Source organism: Patiria miniata, unplaced genomic scaffold (assembly GCF_015706575.1).
Source record: "Patiria miniata isolate m_02_andy unplaced genomic scaffold, ASM1570657v1 HiC_scaffold_7, whole genome shotgun sequence".
NCBI lineage: Eukaryota > Metazoa > Echinodermata > Asteroidea > Valvatida > Asterinidae > Patiria > Patiria miniata.
Window position 1 is genome coordinate 45,056,168 of NW_024037074.1, and position 21,352 is coordinate 45,077,519.

General features: G+C 41.4%; 2 protein-coding genes and 1 long non-coding RNA gene across 3 annotated transcripts in view; 1 reads left to right on the plus strand and 2 right to left on the minus strand.

Annotated features, from left to right (window-relative positions):
* Positions 1-8,740, minus strand: part of LOC119744339 — a 37,831-nt gene extending 29,091 nt beyond the window's left edge. The window contains exon 1 of the long non-coding RNA XR_005273560.1: positions 7,781-8,740. This is a non-coding gene — a long non-coding RNA (uncharacterized LOC119744339). The remainder of the gene's footprint in view (positions 1-7,780) is intronic.
* A 2,040-nt stretch (positions 8,741-10,780) lies between these two features.
* LOC119744341 lies at positions 10,781-13,478 on the minus strand. The gene is made up of 3 exons (XM_038220214.1): positions 13,086-13,478; positions 12,019-12,166; positions 10,781-11,474 (listed from the first exon to the last, which is right to left on the minus strand). Exons 1-3 carry the CDS (start codon positions 13,174-13,176, stop codon positions 11,288-11,290), a joined length of 426 nt encoding a protein of 141 aa, XP_038076142.1. The 5' UTR covers positions 13,177-13,478; the 3' UTR covers positions 10,781-11,287.
* Positions 13,479-17,532: 4,054 nt separating this feature from the next.
* LOC119744340 lies at positions 17,533-20,916 on the plus strand. The gene is made up of 3 exons (XM_038220213.1): positions 17,533-18,231; positions 18,787-18,946; positions 19,922-20,916. The coding sequence occupies exons 1-3, from the start codon at positions 18,132-18,134 to the stop codon at positions 20,616-20,618; spliced, it is 957 nt and encodes a 318-aa protein (XP_038076141.1). The 5' UTR covers positions 17,533-18,131; the 3' UTR covers positions 20,619-20,916.
* Positions 20,917-21,352: the final 436 nt, after the last annotated feature.

Genomic DNA, 21,352 nt, shown 5'->3' on the forward strand with positions numbered 1-21,352 from the left:
GTTAAAAAAAATGTATGCAAAGTCACACAACGGCTGTAAATAAAAGAGCGTGCTCTTCCCACTCTCGACTCCCACACCTCGAATATCTCTCACGAATGTAAAAAATAAAATAAAAAAGAATCGTATTTTTAAAGTCACCAAAAACCCATGTCCGCTGAAACCCGACGTGTAATGGTTGGCCTTAACATGACTTATTACTCCACGATTTCAGTATCGTTCGCTCTTATCAGATGCTACGTATATACTTGGCATTTGTAACATACCACTGGGACATACAATGAAAACACTGTGTGCTCTCGAGAAACTGAAGATAATCGATGGACCTGCGTGAAACAGCGTTAGATGTGATCAAGAAAAAGCATTCCTTATGAAAACACGCATACAATTATGCAGCCGGTTATCTCGAGAGTTTCTCAAGAAAATGTGCCGAGTAGCAGCTACGGAGAAGGATTCACCAAGGGCCGGGGTGCGATAGCAGCGCTCCCTCGGTACCGATTTTTTTCTGTAAAATGATAACTGAAAGGGGGTTAAATATTACATATATCCAAAGGAAATTCTCATCCAAACGTTTTAATAGAAAATCAATCGTATATCTAATGATTTCAAATGGTTTTGACAGATATTTACGACTATAGCAACAGTTGCGTACATGAAAAGTGGGGTTGATCAAACTGTTTTAACCAACATGCCTATCTCTTGGGTACTGCAAACTTACTATATTTTGTTACGTGTTCATTCATACGCATGACGTCATCGTCTATCATGCCGATTTTAGGGGTAGGGTTTTAATAGGAAATTTTGTCTCCCGTTTATGCCTATTCATCGCATTATCGCAAGCAAATATAACCAAAATATTCCACAGTGTTCACAATAATTTCTCTCCTTGTGATATTACAGCATTAACAAACCAAGTTTGTTTTTCGTCAGTTTTTGTAATACATTATGTTGCATCACAATGATAACCCTACGAATGCCCTTCTTAAAAAATATAAGTAGTCATTATAATTTTAAATCTTTGTCATCGCCAAGTGGCGTTTTGTACGAATATTCAGTGGTAACAACCTCGGCACTAGGCAGTATTATCGATTCCCTCCGGAACCGATTATCGGATGCGAGGAGTCGATTGGGAGGTTCCGGTATCCGCGGTTCAATTCTCGCACTAAACTCTCGTATCCGTTAAGTCCATCGGAGTACGGGACGTGCGCCGCATGATTCCGTCTTCATTAACTCGTGGTACCGGACTGAGGGCGGAGCAGCATTCTGTGATTAGGATTCAGTTGACGACGGCACGCAGTAGAAAGCAGCCGGTGGTTTAAACCTGTTGGTGTACTATATACAACAAGATGGGAGCATCACATGCATGCCTTTCGCGCCTGTATCTTATTTCCCGCCATTTTGGTTTGCAACGCCAGAGGGCGCGTTGCAACTTAAGACCCAATTAGTCTCTCCTCGAGTTAATGGTTGCGCTCTCACGCGCGCGCCTGACGATTTCTAAGCTCAGCGCATTACAGTCGCACGTTGAGTTCGGAGCGGGGATAAAAAATGTAGCGGTTTGGCCAGAGAGAGACATTTTAGAACTAGGGCAGTAAACATTGTTTCATTCATTCCGTCATGTTGTGCCTGACATGCAGGAGGGCACAACACTACCTGCTAAACTAATAACCGTGTTTACAATACATAGTAGGCAGTGAAAATATTCCTCACAGTAACATTAAAGTGGTATGTGTTTATACTATTGGGGATTTTATTGAGACTATCGCTTACAACACAGCCTATTTATGCGAAAGTCGCATAAAATCATCGCATAAGATGGAAAGACACAACAGACGTCTTAGATTTGGAGACAACATGGCTTCACAACGCAACGATGCGGGAAGAAAACGGACACACCAATGCGACATGCATCACATCACAGGTGTCAGAGCCACATTGTCCCAACAATCTATGATCTGGTTTTCGAAGCGTCGGCTCATGGCGATTTTTAGCTTCTGACTTCGGGGGAGGGGGGGGGGGCTTTACCTGAATTATAGGTCCGTGTTCTGCATCATGAATATCAAATCCTGTGAACATGAGACCAAAACTTAAGAGTATTTCCATTACTATACTTGGGCAACGGAAACTATTCCGAAGCCAGGATGAGCCGATGCCGAAAACGCAACCAAAGTTTGGGAAAGCTGTATCGAGTCTCCATAAACCTCATCCGTATTAACCATCTTGTTTGCCGCCCGAAATTGCTATTTTTAAAACATATTTTCATACCTTCGTGTGGGTAGTACGTTTCCTCTTTTGGCCATCGAAATACTGCCCTTAGAGACAGTTCGTCACTATTCGGCCCTTGTGACACGTAATACTTTATCGAGGGCTCACCACCCCGAAGGGGCGAATTGCCGCAAAGGTTAATAGCATCATTAAGGTCTTCCGGAGAAACAGAATCCGTCTTCGGTCATTGGAGAAGAGACAAGGAGGGGTCATTTAGAATGAAATAAATAGAAAGGCAAAAGCGTCTCTCCGAGTTTTTCGTTGACAGTAAAGACATTAATGTCGCGCTATTTTTATTACACTTTTGCTATATTACCTTTCTATTTGCACTAGATCTTCAATATGCGGCCAGGTTGGAACAAGGTCGGAACACTGTCTTGTCACCCTGAATCTACTTAACATAGTTGGGTCAAGAGAAATACTTTTCCCAACGACCCGAACCAACGTCTAAAAAAACACCTCACCCTTTCTGAAGTACTAGTGAAAGGTGGAGTTTAATGTTTTGGAATGCACGTCGGAACGTCGGGGTGAAAGAGTTATTAATGGTGTTTTTTGTTCCCTTTTTGGGGAGCTTTTTTTTTTACAAGTATCAGGCACACTTCTAAGTGGTCGCGCGAAAAGAAATTCGATGAGTGTGTTTATTTTCGAAGCAACATTTCAAAAGTATGTGTGCTTTGCATTCCCCGTGTTCAAGGTCCAAAGCTCGTGCTTGTTGAAAACCCTGTTTCTAGCCCTCAGATCAATCAATTTAATTTGAATTTCGGCCTATTCCACCTTGTTCTACATGTTGAGGTACATCTGTATCCATCGCTTTTACTGTCCTTAAATAGTTCTCCAAGAAGAGAAGAAAATGAGGAAATGTTTTTCGAATCATATTTGTTATGGTTAAGGTCTATTAAGATTATATTTAAATGAACTTCACCGGTGATGTCGATATCAGGGTTAAAACAAAACAAAAACAAAATGGCCTCATTTCTGAATTCAGCGTGTCGTCATATGTCTTCGTTCAAATATTAATTATCAATTTTCTTTGAAATTATTACTTTTTTTAGCCTTCTTGGATAAATTTAGAGAACAATTTCTTGGAGATTCAAAGAACTTGTGTCATTTCTTCGGCAATGTTATCGAAATCAAACTTCCCGCAGCGCCGCCAATAGCCGGAGTAGAGAAAATGTTGGTAAAATAAGAGCAAGTCGACACATTATAGATTGTAATATTACCAGTCTTTAAAAAAATAACTGCCTCATGCCTTTTAATGGCTGATTACTTATAGCTCTCCAAAATGGAGTACAGCATTTGCGCTTCCAAATCATCGTTGGCGTTGGAGTTTAACTTATTTCCTTGAAATAGCTAAAGGCGTATACACCAGATATCAAAAAGATCTTTTTATAGCCCATGATTCACTCTGGTTTCAGTACAATACATGAAAACACTTTATGCGCAGACACTGAATCTTCAGCACCTACGGAACATGGCTTGACATCTAGACCGAAGTCCAGGATAAGAGCAAAATGACAAAGTAATAGAGTTACAGGGCAGGACGTCCCGAACGTGTGGAATTGAGGCCTGTCATAATTGAGTCCCGTGAAAATCGAGTCTCGGCAAGTCTTGAGACAGTCTCAGATGTATTGGTTCGGTTTAATGAAAGCATGGTATGAGCAGACAACGACACTGGATTCATATGCGTCATCCAAGCTCCCGCCGTTGACATTTTGGTGTTTTATGATTACGTTTGACGCGCTCCGGATGCCGTTGGGAAATGAAGATCGGGGAACTGTGTAGGTAGCATTAATTGGTGTAGCGGGCACGACAGGTGTAATTATGCATGAATGTACTGACGCACCATGAAGTCGGGTTGGCCTGGTGGTAACGGTCCTCGTCTCCCACTTCCGTGGCCCGGGTTCGAATCCCACCCAGGTCCACTGGTGGATTGGGTTTCAATCATTGCCTGATTCCACAGGTTGTCATGGAAATATTATCCAAGACTATTCATCCCAACTTTAAAAATTAAAAATTACCATAAATAAAAAAAATAAATAAGTGAACAAACGAGGTCAGACAAATTCCGCGAGCCAATGACTTAAGATGCGCTCTCGGAGTGAACCCAAGCTGAAATGAAGAAAAGAATTAAACCGGTCGACACTGGTGAACTGATCATCATAATGCATATAGGCCTATATACGGGTATGAGCTTTCCATCCGCTCTATAGGCAACAAGCCTATGTGACGTCAACAAAAATCGTCTGATAAGTCAGAATCTACAGGCCTTCATTCAAAATAGCAAGAAGTTTTACACTCTACTCTTGATCATTTTTGGTCATCTAGGCCTATGAATTTTGCACAGTGCTAGGTATGGGTCAGTTTCATGGCGATACTAAGCACAGAAAAGATTCGCTTAAATCGAGGCCGGTCAAATAAGGTAGCCTACCGACTAGAAAGCCACCTCTAAACCGGTTTTCTGCTTCAGCTAATAAACTGGCTACAGTGTTTTCTCAGTGCTATAAGACTCAGAGATCTGGCATAATCGGATACACGCGCACTTTTCTGTTCTGACAAGGAGTGCGTGGTGGGAGAAGAAACGAATCACGTGACCAGGAGGTAATGCCCCCTCCATTAGCGCGGCTGTCCGGACCACTTCGTTAAGCCCCTCGATCAATTCATTACGCTGCTTCCATTAGGCGCATGGCCCGGTATAGATTCTTGAGCAGCGACCGTCGAAGGTGATGTCATGAGCAGACCATTTAAATGTCAAGTCTCATATACTCGTGAGGCATGTGTCGTGTAACGGATTGCTCTCATACCCCCCCCCCCCCACCTCCCTGGTGACATTTCCAACAATTTCATTTCCTCGATTTCCCTTTTGGGAAATCGTATTTGTGATACGAGAATGAAATCACCAAATACATTTCATTTGGTAAAACTTGTCAGGGAGTACGAAGATAATTTGGAAAGACGCACAGACCAATTGTCTTTAGGATACCGCCATTTTGGACGATTTTGGCAGTCACGTGATCTCTTTAGGGCGATCAGTGGCAAAGTGCGCTAGTTCAGAGGTAGCTGACACGTGACGACAAGGACCGATATTTGCCTTATGACTTCACGAAATACCCCTTGATCACAAAATACAAAACGAAATGAATCCAAGATGGCGGTCAAATACGTTTTTACTATCTTTATTATACGTTTTTAATATCTTTATTTGTTCGTTCCCTGCACAGAGTAAACAAAAAGAGGACGCCAAAAACTTACAGAGAATTATTTACGTTGATCTTCAACCTAATGTGTAATGTCGTTACATGCAAACTAAAGACTCGCACTAACAATTTGGCAGAATTGTCCACAGAGGACGCTAGGCCTATCCATTATCCAGTCGAACGTGGTTCTCCGGGTAATGACGAATTCATGAGAAAATAAACGACGACAATGTCTTCTCTGAAAATGCTTCAACGCTAACGGGTTGTGCTGGATAAATCTAATCGATTTTACAGAAGCCGTTTAAATTTAAACGTGGAGAGACAATCTACGACCGCTATATTCGAATTAGATACTTTTGGCTTTTAACATTGTCGTGCCATTAATGGTAGCTCAGTTGATGACACGGCCCTAAAGTAACCCTGGTGACTGTACCCCTATTTTATTACGTCGGGTCACAAAATAAATGTGGGCGTATGTTTGTGTAAAGTTTCATGTTTGATAAACGCGTATTTCAAAGACCAAAATCCTCGCTGGCGCATTTCCATGTCATCGCACGTTGAACAGTCTGAGAAACAAACTCCTTCCTCATTCCTTATTATTCTCCTTTTAAATTTAATTTTCACGAACACTCGAACTCCAGTCCCCCAATCATGTTCCGTTCACCCCAGGGGCATGTCTGGAACGGGAGAAGGGGCGAAAACGCTCCACGCTATCCGCCCCAAGGTGCTGCCCTGCACAGCCTCCGCGCATATTTTTACTTTGCACCAGACGTTTCAGTTCGACGTAGCCACAGACGGGTGGCATAATTAGTGAGTCTTAAATACTCTTCTTCAACGCTTTGGGACACCATGCATAGGAATCCGAAGAGACGTTATCGCGGAGAAGACTCCGCGCAGAGAGTTGGAGGACCTCACGACAAATAGTCAGGGATCAACCGTACTTTCAATGCCCCATAGGGGGAGTTTGGTTACGGATGCAATTGGGCGCGAGTTTCAAATCGTACGGAGATCTTGCCCTTTTTACGGATAAAATGATCGTCAATGATATTCCCATCAGTTCTACATATAGCGTGACGACTCATATTGGCTAAACGTCTTGATACATTATGTTACTTAATTGCTTATGATCTTCTTAACGTCTGCCCAGAATGAAAACTCATTCGGGTATATGTTTCTGCAAAACCTATACTTCTGGGAAATTATGCTATAGGTATATTGCAGTAGGAGATTGTGGCAAATGACGCTGGAGCTCTATTCATTGTTCAATATTAATGTGCTATAGACGGGATGCGTTAAGGCCAAGCTCGAGGCATATAGTTTTGTATCACTAGGATATATATGAGTAACCCTTTTTGTGCATTCATGCTTTGATAATATATTAAAATTAACGAATAATATCTTATATGACAGCTGCAACGCATAATATCTATAGCCCTATGCAAATAAAAACAAAACTAAATTGGAAAAAAAACAGCTAAAAGTTTGTTTAGTTGTTGAACTATATTTCCCTAGTTGATATTAACATCAGCATAATTATTACTGCACAAAGATTTTAAGTAAAGTAAAAGAACGAAACGGAAATAGGGACCGAGTATAAGTATTTTTCGCCCTTTAGAAACCCTTATCACAACACACTGAGAAATCATGTTCGGGAGAGAAGAGGGAAAAACCACAATGAAACAATAATGCATCTTTTAGAAGGCATCTTGCACTATAAAACAGGTGGTCGTCGGGTCGAGTTCCATCCGAGTAAGCTTATGAATTTGTTCTCTGCTTGAAAGCCCGAGGAAAACACCGAGTATACACAGTGTTTATAAGATTACGTCAGTGAATTAAGGGCAACCCCAATTTTGAATTATATAGAAGACACTTTACAGAACGAAAGAGTCATCTTTAATGGCATATAGGATCATTAGCAGTTATCCCGAAAGTAAGCTACCGATAGATATCAACAATCTTATTTGGATTAAAGATCGTATAATACTAGTACAAAACACCCCGTGAAATTATTCTATCTGGCTTGCCGTCACTTGGAAGAAATCAAGAAATGTCGGTGATTTCCAACAATCAGTCAATTGACTGAATTTTTTTTTATTTTAAAAAGAGCGCTATGGACGAAATGGTGTTGCGTGATCAAAAAGTTGTGATTGGTTTTCACTTCTTCTCAACAAGTATAATATCCACTGAGCTGAACCTTCAACAGGTTAAATTCAAGTTCTTCTTTGGATTTTGAGTGGTGTTATTATAGAAACGAGCAAAATGCATGGGAAGCAAATGATCCTATATGCCTTTAAAGAGTTTCTCATTAAACTAACGATGTCACTCACCTTCCTGAACAGCTCCCGGACAGTTCGCATTCAAGTATCTGAGATGTGTCAACACATAAATGCTCCCAATCGGGAGACGATGGCGTATATGCGTCCTGAAAATCGGCACCTCGAATTTCAGCTGAAAGTGCACGACCGTACGCTTTGATATCAACTGGTACACATTTGCCAACTGTCAACTGGATAATGTTCCGTGACTGAACTACAACGAAGCAAGTGCCCCTCGTCAGTTCACATGAAAAGTTTCACCATCAAGGAAGGAAACATGTCATGACATTCGAAGTGTCCTGGTAAGCTGTAGCTATAGACACCTTACATAAAGCGGGGACACAGCAACTACGTGCACTTCTTGTCGAGAGACTACCTTCAACTGAACCATGCCGATCCCGCCAAAAATCAACCCGCGTCCAACCCACGCATATTAATGGATGGTATAAGCATGCAGTATTAACCTGACATCCATTTGCTAGTCTTTATACTAGCTGTTCTATTTTCTCCATAGAGTACTGTTATCGGGGTCGAGTGAAAATTATCAGGCTGGTCATCAGTGGGCGTGGACTTAGCGGGTTGGCAGTGTTTCTCGTGTCTTGTAGAAGGTGGGTGGCTGGTCTAAGACACCAATATGCGATTTGTCATAATCGCAATGCGCATGATCTTTGCCGAGATGTGCTAGCAGGTTTCATATGATAATTGGCTCTGTCAATGACTCAGTAATGCCTGGTTACATTAAAAAAAAAAAAAAAAAAGGACGAACATACTCCAAAATAGACGGAGCGACGTCGTAAAACCATTTGTGCTGGTATCAGTTATACAACGGTTGTCCAACATGCTGCTTCACTGAAGACATGACATGCGGGTATCATTGCATATGCTGCACCAAGGACGTGTATTTACGGCATGTTTATGGTATATGCACAATTAAGACTTCTAGCCCAGCCTTTTTGAGAACTCGTTTTCTTTATCAATTATTTACGTAATAAGAGACAAAATATTTCTTTTATGAGGATTAAGTGTCACTTGTTAAATGAAAGAATACTGATTTAACCTATACGTTTCATTTCTTTCCTTTTGTAGTACGAGTCAACTCTCAGTGAGGTCTGGCCAAGTGCATCTTTTCGAGACCATTTTGAGATCCAATATTTCCATAAAGTCTTTTTAAATCAAGTTTTTTTTAAATCAAAATTTCTTTTTTAAATCAAAATTTAACAGCTGTTTTGTATGTTCAGAGCCAAATCAATGTGAGTCTTTCATCGTTGACGTATAGGTCTTTAGCCTATTTCAGCAAATGTTTGAGGTTTCGGAGCATATTTCGACTACCACACTGGTCAGTGAAAATGAACTCTAATCATTTTGAAGCCTTGTAAAATATCAGGATCATGATGGTCACTCCTTTCGATTCATTGCAGTCATTGAACTGTTTTAAAGTACATACTAAAATGAAAGTGCGGGCGGTACTGATATCTTCAGATAGTTATATGATCCTTATATTCATATAATACACCTGCCCACATTTTTATACTTTATGCCTTTCCAAACGAGCCTGTGAGACCTTGAATTAAATTCCGCTTCAGAGATAAAGAGAGCAGCGATGTCAATAAAAGTTTATTAACTTTCCTTCAACTAGAAATATGAATATTAATATTTTCATCATAGATGTTCACATTCATGTTGTTTGTCAAATTCTAAAGTTACATTTCTTTAACTGTAACGTTTTTGTTCGTCAATATGAAGACATTGTTCTGAACGAACGGGAAAGGATTTTTGTCTGTAAGGAAATTTAATGAATTCGATATTTCAGAAAGAAGCACGCCTATTGTCTTCAAAATAATGACTGAAACACCATACCAACTCTCTACCAACTAAAACTAAAAGGCCTTACGTTGATGGTCTCCCAAGTGACGAACAAAATCTTTGTTAAAGAGGCGAGCTAGTCAGAGAGGTTACAAACAAATAGTGCCGTATTTTGGTGAGGGATCGATTCTAACATTGCGATGCACACTGAGTAACTGTTGATTTAGTTTCCTTTTGTTCATTAAAAATATAGGATGACTTGACAGATGACGACTGAATGTATCAGCTATACGCTTTCACTTTCAAGGGGCCACCGAAAGCACGTTAATAAACGTGCTGGACCAGGGAACGTGCTGAACCCACTGTTTCTTCGCAGTTTAACTAGATGCATCAGCGCACTTTAAGTCTCAAAGATGAGTGCATGACTAGCTTAGTCTGTCCTACCCTAAAAATATCATACCCCGGTTGTCTGCACAGCACGCATCTAGCGAGATTAAGATTTTAGCGCTGAGGGCCAAAGATTTCCGCACGGCTGCTGATCATGGCGGTGTAGCCCGCGGTTGCGCAGAAGACGCCGTCGTGGCGCGCACATGCAGTTCACACGCTTCCTTTACGTGTGGGCTTTTGGATACAGTAAATCCCTTGAGGTACAAGATGTGCCATCAGAAATTCGTGGTCTTGTTAAAAGAAACTTTTGGGGAAAATGCCTCAGTCCTGGGAGTGTGAGCGCCAGATGCAACAACTGCGGAAGTCCTTACACGAACCGCATCCAGGCTAATTAAGGAAAAGGCTTTCCATGCAAAAACGAACTTTAGACCCAAGCTCTTATAAATCATTTTGCACGCTTCATTTTACAAGAAAATGTCAAACAAAAACATTGGCAACAGTCATTACCTAGCAAAATTGATTAAATATCTATATTTATCAACACCAAATATTGCCACTAGCATATTATGTAGATTACAGTAAATTTTTATTTATTTTCATTTATAATTTACCAGAGTCACAAAACCATTAATGAACGAAGAAATTCGAATAGAAAAGCATAACGCCTCTATCAATGATTGAAGGCGCTATGTACACAATGGGAAACCGGCCTACCTGACTGTTACAGACAGGACTTTCATTAGTTAAACCGACAGAGGCCTAATGTCTCCCTCATCTTCACAACGTCTCGCCCAACCAAGGTAAAATAATAAAGGTATTCTTAATAACTTCATTTTTTAATTATTGACTTGAAACGATTGGTGGCAGCAGACAGGCTTGGCATGCACTTTCTATTCTTTCAGTAATCGTCGACACACGTAGTTTTTCAGACAAAATGTTGAACGAAAAAAGGGATCTGCATAATTATTTTCAACATGCTCCCACATTTCGAACCAATGTCCTTTAATTCTAGTCTGCAGATGTTCTTAGGAACTGTGAACCCGCAACTTTTCATAACCTAATGGACCTTATGTCACGAGGAAGCCATTTTTTTATGTGGCTTACATGTGGCTTAAAACATTAGGGTATGTGTAATCACAATTTTTAAATTTTTCATCAGAGCAGACTGGTATTAATTTGTAACTAACTTTTATTTCATTGCTTGCATTTCTACTCCCAAGTTCCAAAAATGAAGAGTTTCCCTCGCTTTAAATTCAATATGGCCGACCCATGAATAAAGTCTGTGTTATTTGATGGTCATGCACTCACGAGGCGCAACGGTGAAAAATTTTAGTTGGCAGAGGGCGCCTTTTCCTCCACTGGTTCTGTGCCTACCTCGTCCCCAGAGTCCAGCTCCATGAACACGGTCTCTTTGGCATCGTCGTTGTGTGGTGGACGGTCCCGTGGCCGTTGAGGGAACATACTGGTTATTGGGGCCCAACTTGAGGTCTGGTGGCTTTGTCTCCAGGTCGTCACGCTATTGGTTCAAAGAACGAATACAACTAACTAGTCTCTTTAACACTTCAAATTATAGCGTTTCCCAAATCACGGCTTTATCTCTGGCACTGGATTTGATTCCAACTTCATGATTTAAACATTCCTTTGTTTTTATGTATAATTGTTTGGCAACTATTCCGCTCAATATAGGCCATGAAGTTAACAGTATTTCCATTTGAACATAAGTGCCCTCTATTAGTACAGATCCATGAATAGAGCCGGATCTAAAACGAACTCGAAGATTGGAAAACGGCTTTTATAAAAACAAATGAACATAGACCACTTGAAACAACAAAGGGCGCTAATAAAAAGCATATACCTGACATGATAAAACAGATTGGGGGGGGGGGGGAAGCAAAATTCGGTTTACAAAAAGGTCAACGTTTGCCAACCTATATTTTTCTTACACAAAAATTCAAGGTCCTTTAAGAAGCAAAATGTGTTACCAAATTTAGTGAATAAAAATAGAGGACCACCAAAAATGTCCATCATTTCAAATAGGCAATGAATTATTGAAAACTCACCAAAAATTGATCATCAAAATCAGGATTCCGATCAGTCCTACGGGAACGATGACGCATCCTATAATAACTGCGACCATCGTTCCAATCCTGGTGGTGCCGTAAAATTGAACGACCCATGGGGGATTCGACGGGGGAGCAGAATCATTATCTGATTAAAAAAATATCAAAATTGTCCATACTTAAGGCAATAAACTCGGATCCCATTGACAGTGGGGGGCGGGGGCACTTCAGTCACCTTAAGTGCAGCAAAACATGCAAAACAATATCAGGCCAATGTTACTCACTCTTCAGCCAACAAAATTCTCCAAAAGTTTCATGTGGCAAAAACAATGTCCTCAGTATTTCACTAGCCAAGTTTTAGGTCCCAATTTTATTTTTAACGGAGACTTTTATTCAACATTTTGCACCCGAGAGTGAAGCCAAGTGATATAAATTTGAAGCCTAAGACCAGACTGGTACATGTCCAACTTTTTGAGAAGATTGACCCTTCAGTAGTCTGGTGGCATGACTATGGAAATGTGTACAAGTAGAGACTCGGTACCAGATATTTCTTTTGACACAGCTAATTGATGCAGTACGGGTGTTGGACTGGTTGTTTCATGAGCCAGTCTATTTTTTTGTATTGCATGTTTTCAACATCTATAAAGTTTTGGGATTCTCAGCTCAGACGCAATATTGAGAGGCCCGAATTTTCTGACTGAGGGCACATGCATCAAGTGGGGGTGGCCACCTTGCCCTCCCAATACTTGCAGTAAACTCAAACATGGACTTGTCGTTGTTGTTAACAAATTTGACTTACCACAGCTGTGGTTATATCTGAAATAGTACAATAATATTATAAAGGATGCAACGACTGATTCATGTCTCCCTCAATTCATCTTCCAAGTTGTTTTAATGTGCCTCGCATTGGCCCTTAAGCCAAAGGTTAAAACGACAAAGAAACCCAACATGGACGAAAGGGATGTGCAAATCAGTAAAAGCTGATCATTTGTGAATTTCGGAATGTGGGTTTTAATTAAACAACAATAACAACAACAACTTAAACAACAACAACAAATTGGCAATACCTTCGAGCGCTAGTACCGGCAGTGTTGCTGATATAGTGAAAATACCGACGACCAGTATTAACACAAAAGTAGTGGACCGTAGATACGCCATGATTCCTACCGGTCGTCAGGCTGTTGTTGCCCCGTCGATCTGTGTACCTAGGTACGGCGCTCTTGCACGGTGTTTTTTTTTAACGGGGGTTTTGTATTTTATTGTTACAGTGTTCAGCTGTCAAAGAAATCCAGCACGCATCTGCTTAAGGAATGCATTGTTCGCTTCGGACGTCCACATTTACGTATTTAGTTAAAATGTCAAACGCCTTGGATATCAAGAAGTGTGAGCAGTTAAAAACATTGGAAGTACGTGCAGGGGCGTAGCACGGTCATTTTTATTGGGGGGGGGGGGGGTAAACAAAATTGCAAAAATAGAGCCATTGCAAAAATAGAGCCATTTTAGGGCCCAATTACACAGAAATACAAGCTTGCAGTCACATGCACGGCTTCCGTCCTTCTTTCCTATACGTTCAAGTTCATGACCCACAAAATGCTCTTATAGCAAATATGTTGAGGGTACACAAATTGTGATTTGGCTCGCGTAGGCGCAATTTTGGGCCAATTTACAGGTCTGTGCCCAGAGGTCTCGCACCAATACCTTCTTTGATTTTATTTCAACAGAGGGCGCGCCACATAAATAATGGTCTAGATCTCCACCAGAAAACTTGTTTTAGGGGACAACAACTAAAGAAATACATCATGTATTAAATTACATTTTCGTCCACTGATTTGTCATTATGTTTAAGATTACGTGATTTAATTTCATAAGAAACCGTCAAACAATGAATCAATTATGACCGTAACAACACAGTGTTTTAAGCGCGGCAAATGTAATCCGAATGGAAGTCAACGTGGATTTTTCACGTTTAAAACACTACATTGTTGCGATCATGTTATTGTTATTGTTCCATGGTTTCTCATGATATTCAATACCCCAATGTTTCACATCGTGGAAAATGAGTGCACGAAATTTCAATTTAACACATCTTGTGTTTCGTGAGTAGTTGATCGGAAACGAATTTGTTCTTTTTTGTTCAATAGTGCAGCATCCCTGTTGATGCGTTGTGGAGACCACTAATTATGTGGCGCGCCCTCTATTGAATCAAACTTAAAAATTAGGCACGTGCGCTCGTTTGTCTTGGTGCCAGACCACTTTGATTTAGCGCACCCTTTCTCGAAAGAAACTTTCAGTTGTTGTTCGACGGTTTCTCACGAAATTGAATCTCCTTATGTAACATATCCAGGCCGAACACTGGCCAAACTTACAACTTAATACAGCTGGGCCTGGTGGGCTCGGATTATTTCCCATGAACAACGAGTGTGTTATTTTTCCATGGTCTTTGACTTTCTTGTTTTCATTCGGTTTGTATTGTTCGCTTTAAATAATACCTGTACTATTTTGTTTCAGTTATGTTATTTTTAATGTTTGACGATTTCCTATAAAATTAAATATAATGTTACACATCCTCGCGACAAATCACTGGACGAAATTTCACTTTAAATTGTAATTATATTTAAGAATTGGAAGCCCCAAGTCCGCGTCAGAGGTACTAGTTCATTGACATGCTCTTCAATTTTCCAATTTTATGGCTCTCAAAACTCTCTAATATAGAATGTATTAAGGGTAAACCTTTTATTCATGAGCTCGGCGGATGGGGTTTTGCCTATTTACCTATTTACTCGTAAGTTAGGAGTGCACCTTTCAGATATTGCTCGGGACCTTGGAGGCAAGGTTACCATTCAGGTCAAGGGTCATAGTCTCAATGGGGTTCACGTAGACGTAGAACGTGGATTTCTCTTTTACTTCGTCCTCGTCCGAGTCGCTCATATCGCTCCAGTTTCTTCGGTCGTCGACGTCTTCGGAGGAAGCACTTTCATCATGCTTGGATTTTGAGGTTTGTCTTTTCTTCACACTGGCGGGGATTAAAAAAGATGAGATTTTCTTTTAACATTTTGCCAGTGTCGATGACGATGTTTCAGCTCAGCTACATTCCTGGCCAAATCTCGCTGGGCCCCCACCCCCGGCCCCCACTCAATGTTGTCTCTCATTGCGCGGTGTGTGCTCCATCAGCTGGAGAGAACAACACTGACCGGGGGAGCGGGGGAGTGGGTGACCGTGGCAGGCTCAGGAAGTGTCCCAACCATTTTGGCTGGGATTGTAGCTAGCTAGGTATTAAAGGCTGCCTATAGTAAATCAGGTTCCATCCAGAGTGAGAGCAAATTACATTCGATTGGTTCGCCATGGCTAAAGAAGTTCGTAGAATGAAAAAAGCTGTTATGGTAAAGTGATGGTCAACCAGTGAAATGTCCCGCCCATGGGGCGTCGTTGTTAGGTAAAAGGGCGCCCTCTTTTGGTAGCGCACGGAGCTCATAGGAAACCCATAGGCTGACTAGGGTATAGGGAACTAAGGCCAAGTTCGGGCAAGGACCATTAGTCGACTAGTGGTTGATTTGTGACGTACCTTACGCCTGCGCACTGATAGCAACGTGCGAACGTCTCTAGTCAAACGCTGGTCAAAATGTCATCGCAAAACGTCTGGATCCTGGCTCTTTGCTAGCGTTATGAATGCGCGCGGCTATTGGTTACCAGCGAAGCAACCAACCCCAGTAGGCTGGTTCCAAATAGTCGACTAGCGTAGTCAACCACCGTTGACTAGACAGAGATCGGGCAAACGTTAGTTACCATTGGTCAACTATAGTCCTTGCGCGAACTTGGCCAAAGTTGTCCTTGGGTATAGAAGACCATTGGTCTGAGTGATGAGGATGGGGCGCCAGGTGTCACTGATGGAGAAGCCGATGTCTTGAGGGTACTCATGATTGTGTCATGCTTGAATATTTCCATGGCCTCTCTAATGCAACGGGGGAACCAGTGCTCGATGCTGATGATGAGTTCAAGCGTTGAGATTCCCCCGGTTCTTTTCAGAACCTCACAAATTCACAAAAACAGATATGTCACATATGGTGCTACCGTGAATTATTATCTTGAGAATTATATACTGGTCCCTCGGGGATCAGCAAAAATCCATTCTGTAAAAATAATAGATTATTCAAATTCGAATGATGAGTTACAGGTGATTTCTTACCAGTAATTTAAGGCCAAGTACAGCAGTACAATGAGTCCGGCCGGGACGACGACGCAGCCGATTATCACGGCCACCATTTTGCCGATTCTCTGTGTGCCTCGATATTGGACATTTCGAACTGGCGGAGTCGTCGACGATACGGGATCTTGACATTAAAGAACAGGAACAAATTGTGTCTCTAACTTAATTTTATCGTCGATTAATAATGATTAGTTGGTACAACACGTTGGTACAACACGACGTTTTACTTTATCACAAACGTTCTTCTACTAGTTTAATCCATCTTAATCCACTGATCTTTTAATCTCTCCTGAAATTTATGTTTGAATAAAGATTTACCTGCATATGACCATGATTTGGTTAAATCCCCGCTCCCAAAAAGTAGCAGAACGACGACCGGAGCGGTCCATCTCCACCAGAAACCCTCCATGTCTGCCCTCGGTGCTTGCGCTGTTATTCACGGGCGAGCTTTGGAAGTTAATCTCGATGACTGCACCAGTGAGTTCGTTTAGCTATTGAAGACAGGGGTACAAATTTGTTAAGTGTTTTGAATGTGAAAGAAATGAGTTGTGTCGGAGGAGAATTGGTTGATAAAGGACGTAGATGTTGGCTTCAGAAACACTGAAAAGATTTGGGTAAGGAGCGAGGTTGTTTTTTCTTGCTCGTGGGTTGGTTTTCAGAATCACGGGGTGCACGTGAAGGCATAATCTGACGCTCCATCACTTGAATAAAACACCGGTTTAACAAGAATTTTGCAAGTGAACGATTTCAATAAAATTTCTTGTTGTCTTCTTAAAATTGCATACACCTTTGACTGGGTAAAAAACAACAACTGTGTTTGGTTATTAGGCCAATGCTCTGGAAAGTACGGAAACAAAAACACCTTTTTTTAACCACACGTTACCTTTATTCACCTGCTGTGAATTCTAGCATGATTAAGAAAAACATGAATCAGAAAAGATGAAAAATGCGTGTAGCTTTGCTAAGAATTGATTTTGTACTTTTCCTTGTGATGCGATCCAACCAATAATTGAAGACTATTAATTATTGCCAACAACAGCAGAACATACAAACTGGAAGGGTGAACGTCATCAGTCATTCAATGATAATCAAAATGTGGAAAAGGTTTTTGGTTTACATTCATGTGTGAAGTTTCATGGCGCTACATGTTTCATGAACTGATGTTCAGTTCCTGGTGAGGGATTAACTAAAATTATGCCTGTATGTATTACGTTTAGCTAGACACTATACATATACTAATGACATGTTGAACAATTTACATGTATACTTTTGCTGTTTTGCATGAGAACGGAGCATAGCACGGCGGTTATAGGGTGTAGGTGGATGAGGTGGAGGATATACCATCGGGCTATACGTGATCTAGAGCCTAGAGGCTCATTTCGTGTGTGACTGTTATGCCTGCGTTGTGTTTTTTTCCCCATAGGATAATTGGCAATCGCTGCCAAACTTTCAGCCTTGAATAAGCTTTGTTGATTTCCCCGGTTATGAACGGCTGACTATTTCGATAATAACTCAACCTAGCCAAAAAAAATAGGGGTACAATACATGCTGTCCAAAAGATCTAGGGTCTCGCTTCGGTGCTTTCTGAACAATCCATGCAGCCCCATGTCAGTGCTCGTGTTGAAGGATATCCGCGCTGTATCGCAAACTAATAAACTACGTGTACACTGACTGTGCAGCATATCAACCCGATTATTCAAGATTTGCAAATTGAATATGAAATGGGTCGGTTGCCTTTGTAGGGACGATTTCACTGACCCGTTGCGTAGACAAATAAGCTTTATCCTTCTGTGCGAGCAGTTGACTTTCGATCGACGCTAGTTGTTTTCGCTTTCGGGATAAACTCCGGGTGCTGCCTGCTGGCTGAGCCATGTTTTTCTGTAGCTAGCACAGGCAGGCTGCAGGCAAGATGGCGAAGTCAAGGTGGAAACGTTGGTCTTTGGAGTTGGCTCTCGTGCTCGTGTGCTGTTGGACCGGAGACGCTGTTCTGAGATCCCGGGGACAGGCAGGTATGTGTGTAATACCAAAATAAAACCCCTTGTGTGTTACAATAATTGCAAATTGCATTCAGAATTGGACGACAGTTTCAACTGAGGCCTAAACTCAAACAGGAAATTAACTTAGTTCAAATGTACATGTCGTACACATAATGCAGGCCAGAGATAATGTATTTATGGTATTTGTGAATAATCATGGTACTAAATTCATAAAAAAATATAACTTTGACGTTTCATTTTATTTAGCTGTTATTAACTTAACAAAACACGTTTTTAAGTTGTTCGGTGACAGTAGATATATGATACTGCTATTCTGTTTACCCGAAAATGCTTGGTTAATTCGAGAACAAAAATAAACTTCAAACCCCTTGGAACGAATTCAGTTTAGATGATAATTTTGAACGATGCATCGGGGAAAACGTTGAGCAACATTTGCACTTTTTTGTTAGTTGCTAACATTATCCAACTCATGGCTCTTCCCCTTTCAGTATGTCTATTATTTCCCCAGGTCTTCTGTTTTGAAATTCAAAATGTGTAACTCCCTTTCGCCATGATTTCCATTTGTAGACTCTGAGGATTTGCCTGTTGTACGGCCGTCCATCCCGGACGCCGGCACCGTGCACGGCCACCGTGGTTACGCCGGGACCCTGGGCGTTCTCACGGCGGCTGCTTTGGTCATCCCTGCTGGAATCATTTCCATTATCTACTTGCTGTACACTCACATTTGGTGAGTATTTATTTAGTTATTTATGGCAATGAAACCAAGGATTCCTCAACAGTGCCCTAAGCACTGTAGCTCGAAAGCCTCATGAAGCTTGTATATATAGAGGAGACCGTTTGAGAAGAAGTTACAGTTTTTAGAGGTGGGAGGAAAACTCCCAAAAGAATATTCTGAGGAAAACCCACGGAATCAGGCAGGGATTAATTGCAAAATCAATCCACATGTGGCCAGGGGAGGAATCGAACCCGGGCACAGCGGTGGAAGACGTGAACAGTAACCATGCACTGCGTACCGAGTATGAGTCAGCTTATAACCATTTCCATACCTTTCTTCTCTATAGTCAGTAGATAATCGAGTTTACATTATTGTTGTCGTGGGCCGGCATGATACGATGCAGTGTTGCATATAGACTTTTATCATGCTGCTACCGTTTCAGCCATGTTCACTGTATCCAATAACAGTACTGAATGATATTTTCTATGCAAAAATTAACCAGACTCTTTTTCCTTCCGGCCTTACTTTGGATACGAAGATTTGAATGGGAAAACAATCAAGATGGCCGCAATATGATAAAAGTAGCCTACCGAATTGCTATCAAAAATCTCACTTGATTAAAGATCGCGTAATCGTACACTGGTACTACACACTTCGTGAAACCTTTCCGTCTGGCTTGCTGTGTGATTAACATGCATCATGAAATGTAGGAGATTCAACTCAGTCAAAAACTTGACTGATTGTTAGAACTACAGATCGAGTGCTCTATGGACGAAATCGTGTTTCGTAATTAGAAGTTTATGATGGTTTTTCACATGTTTTCTCGAAACGTGTAGTATCCACTGAGCTGAAATTTCAACAAGTTAGGTTTTGAACATTCCTCTTTGGGTTATAAGTGATGTTATTATTGGAAACGAACAAAATGCATGAAGCAAATGATCTTATTATGCCTTTAATTTGAATTTTATTTGGGTCCTTCATTTACAGCAAAGAGGGCGATGAAGATGCAGACGAGATGATCACGGGAGGCAAGAATGAATGGAGCGAGATTAGCTCCAATGACGTCATGCTTGTCAATCACTTATGGTCCAAGACGAGTGGCTGGCCCGAAGAGGAGGAGGACGAGGAAATGAACGCTCTGCTGCTGGAGGGCGCCCTAGGCCAAGACATCCAGGACGGCATGGAGAAGTTGAGCCTGATCAGCCGGAATGGAAGCAGCGGAGACGTGACGAACGACTCCGGTGGTTTCGCGACGATGAACGGCCCGGACGCGGACTCGATCACGCCTGAACGCGAGACGCTCGTGGAAGCCGGGAAAGAACCGGTCGAGGCGGACCGAAACGGTGATCTGACCACGAATACGGTTGAGGTTCACGTTACGGCCGATGACACCTACGGGCCCAAAGCTACAAACCACGGTATGGAAGAGAGCAAAAGACCAGTGGTTGCCGAGCAGGAGCCGGCACGCTTCAAGCAGTCTGTCAACATGAAAGTCGTGAACCAGGTGCACGTGGAGTTGAGGCTGACGGATTTAGGCGAAGACAGTGCGCCACCAGCGGTGAACGACGGCAAAGAAAAATACATGTCTGAGATGCAGTTGTACCTTCCTGGATTTGAGAGGAAAACTGACGAAAGAGGGCGCTCTTTCGGGGTTGATATTAACGACAACGGTGGCTGGATTTGAACTTTAAGATTTAATTTGAAGTTATGTCACAAAGTATCTTCATTTTTAAAATTATCTATGTAACCCGGTGTATGATGAAAACCTATATATTTATTTTTTGGTTGATATTAAACTACTTTTAATCCTTAAAAAACGTCATTTTAAAACAACGGTGATTCACAGGAAAGGTTTTTCTGATACATCTTTCTTTTAAATTAAGGTTTTCTTTTGCTTTTTATTGATAGTACAGAGTGTATATAAATTTTAGCAAAATTATTTGCAAGTTTCCATTAATACGAGTTTGCAGTGCTGTTCAAGATGGTTTTATGATGACTTACCAATGATCTTTGTTTCGTGTCGCTTTTTGTTTCATATAGCAGGTGAGCTGGTGTCATATGAAAATCCGACTCCTATGAAAATCAGACTCCTTTTCCCTCATTTAATCCCTCACGCGTGACTCCATGATGATCCTCAGTAACCGGTCAGCGTCGTTCACGTGTTCATCACGGCCAGGGGTGATTGAAGGAACGCGCACGCGCACGACGAGCGAAGGAGTCGAGGCTGCTAAAAAAACAAACCTGAGGGCGCTGTTTCAACTCGCAACCTTAACGATCGACTTGAACACAATTCTTGACAAGAACAACTAATACACTATTCTAACGAATCTTGGCAATCAGGTTGCACCTGACACGTTGAAAAAAATACAATGTTAAGGCTTTTAGCCTATATAGAAACATTAATTCCCCTCCCAAAAA

Excerpts from the sequence above, each read along its gene's own strand:
- LOC119744341 (XM_038220214.1), bottom strand. The coding sequence starts at position 13,176 with ATGGCGTATCTACGGTCCACTACTTTTGTGTTAATACTGGTCGTCGGT. Across the intron at positions 12,167-13,085 it reads GCCGGTACTAGCGCTCGAAG|ATAATGATTCTGCTCCCCCG; the intron begins GTATTGCCAATT and ends TTTTTTAATCAG. Across the intron at positions 11,475-12,018 it reads ATTTTGATGATCAATTTTTG|CGTGACGACCTGGAGACAAA; the intron begins GTGAGTTTTCAA and ends TTGAACCAATAG.
- LOC119744340 (XM_038220213.1), top strand. The coding sequence starts at position 18,132 with ATGGCGAAGTCAAGGTGGAAACGTTGGTCTTTGGAGTTGGCTCTCGTG. Across the intron at positions 18,232-18,786 it reads GAGATCCCGGGGACAGGCAG|ACTCTGAGGATTTGCCTGTT; the intron begins GTATGTGTGTAA and ends TTCCATTTGTAG. Across the intron at positions 18,947-19,921 it reads TTGCTGTACACTCACATTTG|CAAAGAGGGCGATGAAGATG; the intron begins GTGAGTATTTAT and ends CTTCATTTACAG.